Raw genomic sequence first — 6,649 nt, 5'->3', positions numbered from 1 at the left:
GTCACTGCATAACAAGTGGGATGGCCTTAAACTTAATAGGGACTTTATGAAACAGGATGGGAAGCGACAGGACGGTGCTCATGAATAATTAATAATAATTATGCATGAGCTTTAAAAAAGTGGGCGGAGAACGACTACAAATAATGTACTTATAACCTTTAAACATACAGTTCAAATTAAACTTAAACGTGGAATTTTTAAAACTCGAAATAATATTTGAACTTCAAATCCTGTCCTGTTTTGTCCCTATTGTTGGTTAACCCCCTTCTTGAAGTCCGATTTTGGTAAACTTTGAATATCATGTTAATTTCAAGAGGAAAATGTTAGAAAATTGTTTTCCTGCAGTTTCTATATTTTTGTAGCATAGGATGTCATTTAAGCAGTTATAACATAATATATGATGTCACAACTACCTTATGATGTCATAGTTACGTCATATGGTAATTTAAATGTGCAAATTGGGAAGTTTAATGTCACATTTATATCATATCTACCCACAATGCACTTAGGTGGTCTAAAACCAACCGTTAAGGAGATATGGAGCTTCAAAATGGCATAGTAAATAGCGGCCATTTTGAATTTATGCTAATTAACACACTTCCTGACGTCCGATTTTGGTAAACTTTGGAAATGATGTTCAATTCATCAAGGAAAATGTTAAGAAACTTGTTTACCTGCAGTTTCTAAATTATTCTGACTGTACTGACTAATTACTGAAAGACGACGTGGTCTCATCTCAGGATGTCATTCCACCTGGAGCATCTTTGAGTATCATCAAACTGTATTTATTTTGTTAATTTATACATAATTTTACTTTCTATGGACCAGAGATTCCAAAATAAAAGATTGAATGAATTAATTATTTAACCTAAAATTACACTCCACAAAATGAATTGTGTGCATTCTGACAAGAACGATGTATACACGTAGCAATTTCATTTATCATACTTCTTCTAGTAAATTGTTTACACTATGAATATATTTGAAAGAATGGTATTCATTTTAAGATGTACTAAATTCTGGAATTTGGGTTTTAATGCAATTTAACTTAAATAACAAAGAGAATTAAAATATGAAACTTGCTTTTACAGTCACATAATCATGTGATAATCGGTTTGTGGTGGTAGACATTGCCTACAGTAATATTCTGTGATTGGTGTATACTGCACAATATATGTGTAGTGCATAGTGATTGGTAGTAATGTGCAACAAATGGGTGTGTACTGAATCACAATAGGTGTTTGCTATATAGTGATTGGTAGTGTATGATAATCATAAACTGAAAGCAGGGGGAGGAGTTACATGGATGATAAATACATTAGCAACAGTAGTTTTTGGAACATTTCGCTACTTTAGTCTACATGCAAGGTTGCCAGACTTATACCACATATCAAATAGTGGCATATTAAATCTACATACACTTAGAACTTCATTGGAGTTATATATCATTTTGCTAAAAGTGATTCCAGAAGGTAAGGTAATTGTTTTCCTTCTAATGTTATTGGTCCATAATATTTTAATATTTTATTTCTTGGGCCATGTTATATTTCAATCCACAATCCTGAATTGTTAATTTTCTTAATATTGATGGAGTTCATATAGTCCTTTCCTATTTTTACGGATACCTGTAGATAAAATAATCGGACGTATATACTTAGATATGATCATTTAAATGTGCAAGATATTGCAAATTATCATAAATTTTTACTCGGGGTACCCGAGTCTAGTACTTACTCATTTTCTCCTTCTCTTCCTCCATCTGGACACTATTGAGTAAAAAGTGCGATTTTTAAAGTACTACTCCTCCCTTATTCGTTATAGTATTGAGCTGGGATTTGGCATGAACATACTACAGGGACATGTCCTCAAAGCTATAGAGCCGGATTTTTAATTTTTTGTTAATTAATTTGTTTAATTAAGAAGCCACAATGTGTGACACACACCACAGCGTTATGTAGTTATATGGTTATATGCGGATTCTTGGCGTAGTGGTTATCACGTTTGCTTAACACGCAGAAGGTACCTGGTTCGAGCCCGGACGAAACCTTTTTTTTTTTAATTTATGGTGAAAAGTACTGTATACGCAATATGATAATTATACAGAGTATATCTTATTTTTATTATTTTTTAAAATACTTATTTTGTGTAATCGGTAATTATCACTTTTACACATGTTTATTTTGCTTTGTGCTTATTACCATTTATTTGTAATTTAAATGGATTAAAAAACTTTCTGTAACCCACATTTTTAATGTAAGAGGTTTCGTAGTGTAGTGGTTGTCAAGTCTGCTTAACACGCAGAAGGTCCCGGTTCGAGCCCTGGCGAAACCTATTTTCTTTACTTTCTAACTGTATACGTCTGTATACAGCTTCTTTCGCTGTACCCCGAGTACTGCACATTCGTGCTTGTTTAATTTTGCGAAAGCCCATTAATGCCATTTTAAGTATATGTTTTTCGAACGTAATCCGTTCTAACAAATTAGTAATTCGTTTGAACAGATTAATAATCTGTTCAAACGGATTAGTAATCTGTTCAAACGAATTAGTAATCCGTTTAAACAAATTATAAACAAATTACTAATTTGTTTAAAGAAATTATTAATTCGTTTAAACGAATTAGTAATTCGTTTGAACGGATTAGTAATCCGTTTGAACAAATTAGTAATCCGTTTAAACAAATTAGTAATTCGTTTAAACGGATTAGTAATCCGTTCAAACGAATTACAACATATACTTTTAAATGGCACTTGTTGTATATGTTGCAATTTCGTTTGAACGGATTATTAATTCGTTTGAACAGATTATTAATCCGTTCAAACGAATTACTAATTCGTTAGAACGGGTTACGTTCGAAAAACATATACTTAAAATGGCATTAATGGGCTTCAATTTCAATTTATCAATCAAATCGATTTTGACAAAAAAATTGATTTGACATGGAATTCTTCCATATAATAATAAGTTTTTTAAACAAATAGGGCTTGTTGGGACTATAGAATTTACACACGTAAATTGCAATTAAATATTTCTGCTGGGAATAAAATTTACGAAAAAACAGCTGTTTCAAAAAACCTACCAAATTTTAATTACACCTTAAACCGCAAGCCAATTAATCATCACGATAACGAGAATCTGTATGACAAGTTGACTTTACATTGGTAAAAAGGTGATTGGTGTGTATAGCCCAGGCCTAGTAGGTAAGCTCTTTTTGTTTGAGCAAGCGCTGCTTTGTTTGCTTTGACTGTCTTCAACGGTCGCATCAAAACAGAAAAGAAGGTTGGATTTAATATCGTTATTCATAATACGTTGTAAAGGTTGGTCACAAAAAGGAAACAAGGTACTGTACAAAATAGGGTACTGTACAGTAGGCATTGGCAACAGTGCCAAAGGCCTCACCGCCGCACAAAAGGGAATAACATCACAGTACAATTTTGACTGGGTCACTCAAGCATGAAATATAACCTTGCTGGTTAAAATTTTTCGTCCAAACGGTTCATCTGATTTAGTCCTCCTAAGAGTAATCTAAATTACATGTGTACTGTAATTGATTTTACGTCCGAACACAACATAGTGAGCATGCATAGTTGCACAACTTCCGTCATTTGTGCATACTGTATGTGTAAAATATTTCTAAAAATACTTTTTTTCCCCCCAGAAATTCAGAGTGAACAATTTCAACACAATTGATGAAACCTGCAAATCAGAAGGAATACTAACCATCAACATATTATTCATCACATTCACACCAACTTAATGTACATCATTATTATTATTATAGTATAACATTTAATATTAATTGTAACTCTTTAAGGTAGATCAATAAAGTTTTAACATATATTTATTTACATACAGTACATGTACCTTTAAAAATCAAAATAATCAATTTAAATATGGCCGGTTTGAACCATAATCCTGTACCTCTTAGATTGAATTGTGATAACAATATAGATATGGTTACCTTTGATATAAGCAGAAAAAAGGAGCTAGGTACACAGGCTTTAAGCAAAATTCTGAAATTTGATATAATATTTTTACAGCAATTACCAGATAAGAACACATGTGATGTGTTTCAAAGACAGCAATATCACCACATGTACAATGATAATGAATGTTCATATGTTGGCATAATTGCAAAAAATAGGTTTACCAAGCTGAAAAATGAAGTAATAACACCACAGTTGTTAAAAAAACGTATTTGCACACAAATTCTTAGAGATCAAAATAATCAAACTATAGTAGCAATATCATGGCATGGTCGAACTAAGTTTGGTCCAGGAGTAAATGGTTATGAAGAGAAGAAAACTGAATTTAAAATGCTCCTACAGTATGCAAGGAGTATTCATGCTGAAGCTAATCATGTAGTAATTGGTGGCAATTTTAACATTCGTGTTCAAAGAGTGACAGAATGGTTGGAAAATAAAGAATTTGGAAGTGGATTTGTAATAAAAGCTCCACGCATCTTACTCGGAAATCGTGAGGGAAAACAGAATATTGATTATTTTCTCTGCCTTTCTAAGCTTAGTAGTATTGATACGATTGATATCCACAACTGGCTTGGGATTACCACACCTGGTCAACATCAAGAATTAGCACATGACCTACAGCACCTTCTTAAATTGCTATCAGAGATGAACCTAAATGAATCGGAAAATGAAAATTCAGAAGATGCGTGTAAGAAACCTCACCTGCCAGAAAATCTATCAAATGTGTTTAAAGATTCAACTTCAACGGGAGACACTAAATGCAAAAAACAACACTTGCTGGAGGCCCTATCTAAAGCCAATGAACCAGCTATTATAACATCTATTAATATTCTTCAGACCAAAAGTGAGCCGAGTGCAGTTAGCACGTCAGCTGTTTACACTGTGGCCGACACTGCACAGCATCCATAAGAAATTTGCCATTAGGTTATAAAAAAGGGGTAAATTTTGTTCCTAAAGTTGTATCAGTAATAAATACATGGGGAAAACTATAGCATACGGTGTAGATAAATGTAATCTAGCATTATTAATTTCATAAAACTAGTTTAAAATCATTTATACTTTCTAATTGTTTATTAATTATGCATTGATTATGTATCTTTTTAATTATACTACAGTATATGAATCCATTTGGGCTGTTGTATCTTATTTTGCACAATGTAACATAACATAGAAATAATCAAAATCAAATTCATAAAACCAGGTTGCATGCAATGTAAGTTTTGCTTAATGACCTATAAAATCAAGTGTAAAAAAGCAGAGACAGTATAGTATGATCAGATTCTTTATATTTTTTATTGTTTACTGTACTGTAGTAGTAAAATAGTATAGATTTGTATGCTTAAAAACAATTTTTTAAAGAAAAGTTAACAGTGTTTTCTTCTTTATTATCAAAGATAATAGTATTGATAGTGTAGACTGTTTAATTATAATACACTATTTATATATATACGGTATATTAAATTGTTCCGATATCAAAGTTTATAGTATTTCTTCTTTATCACCAAATGTATAATAGTGGTCAAATGATAGCAGTGTTCAGTAACTTTGATAATTTTGTTTTCATTAAGTTTATTATATTTTCTTTTAATTCTTTTAATTTTAGCTTAACTTTTGAACTGTTTTTCTTTTAAATTAATTTCCTATCATATTTTTATTTAAGTATTTATGCATTATGATATTTTATATATAACAAATTTAGAGTGTACCTGTTTAAATATTATATTATTTATTTGAATTTCAGTAATAGTAGTATTATTCTTTTAATTTTCCTATTGAGTTTTGCATATTTTCCACTTATATTACTTGTAACTAATTGTATAAAATTATGTATTACTGTACTTGGTTAAGTTAGTTTTTGCATTTATAGTATTGAATTGTATTTAAATACATATTTCATCACTGGGTTGTTTTTCTTTATATACCAATAAAGTAATGAAGTAGCTAAAAATTGTATTTTTGTTATACAGTACCGATAATTATGATGATGACAAGGTGATATGAAGGTCATAATATGAGGCATGGCATCACAAAATCGGCGTAGTTTCGACTTTAAATAATTGCAAAATACACTTTAATGATATTTTTTCATAAACAAAAGTTTGATATGTTTAAAGATAAGTGTTTATAGGATTGTTTTTTATTGAAATCTCAAAATGGATAAATTAGGCCGTTTTTCACATGGCTGATTTATTGAAAGTTAGGCTTGCGGCTAGGGCTCATATGATGGAGATTATACTGTGAATAGTTTGAAGATTTTTGTTTCATTATTACTGATAAAAAACAAAAGACAAAATACAAAAGTAGTCAACCTTTTTAAAATTTCTATCCTATCACAAGAAGGCATATCAAAGATGTTTGTGGATTAGCTGGTAACTCGGAGAATAATCATTCTAAGGCTCATCCTTCTGCAGAATCCAATAAAATCCTGCCATTATTCATTTATCACCAACAAATGTCCAGACACAAAAAGCACCCATTGCAACTATTGATATCCTAATGTTATGACAAAAAAGTTGGAAAAAAAACCAAGTTATTAGTTTTCAATTACCCACAAAATATTGCATATTCTGTGAAATAAAGAACATGAAGTTACATGTTAATAAAAATGAGAGATCATACAAAAAATATACGTTCGTTGCTCAGTCAATTCAAAATTTTCACCAACA

General features: G+C 30.9%; 1 protein-coding gene across 1 annotated transcript; it reads left to right on the top strand.

Annotated features, from left to right (window-relative positions):
• The first annotated feature begins 1,361 nt into the window (after positions 1 to 1,361).
• LOC140043455 (uncharacterized) lies at positions 1,362 to 5,687 on the top strand. The gene is made up of 2 exons (XM_072087967.1): positions 1,362 to 1,472; positions 3,656 to 5,687. Exon 2 carries the CDS (start codon positions 3,891 to 3,893, stop codon positions 4,890 to 4,892), a length of 1,002 nt encoding a protein of 333 aa, XP_071944068.1. The 5' UTR covers positions 1,362 to 1,472; positions 3,656 to 3,890; the 3' UTR covers positions 4,893 to 5,687.
• Positions 5,688 to 6,649: the final 962 nt, after the last annotated feature.

Source organism: Antedon mediterranea, chromosome 3 (assembly GCF_964355755.1).
Source record: "Antedon mediterranea chromosome 3, ecAntMedi1.1, whole genome shotgun sequence".
Lineage (NCBI taxonomy): Eukaryota > Metazoa > Echinodermata > Crinoidea > Comatulida > Antedonidae > Antedon > Antedon mediterranea.
The sequence above is the reverse complement of the archived record's forward strand: the minus strand, read 5'-3'. Positions and strand labels throughout refer to the sequence as shown.

Bases quoted from the DNA above. Each gene is read 5' to 3' on its own strand.
- LOC140043455 (XM_072087967.1), top strand. From the start codon at position 3,891: ATGGCCGGTTTGAACCATAATCCTGTACCTCTTAGATTGAATTGTGAT.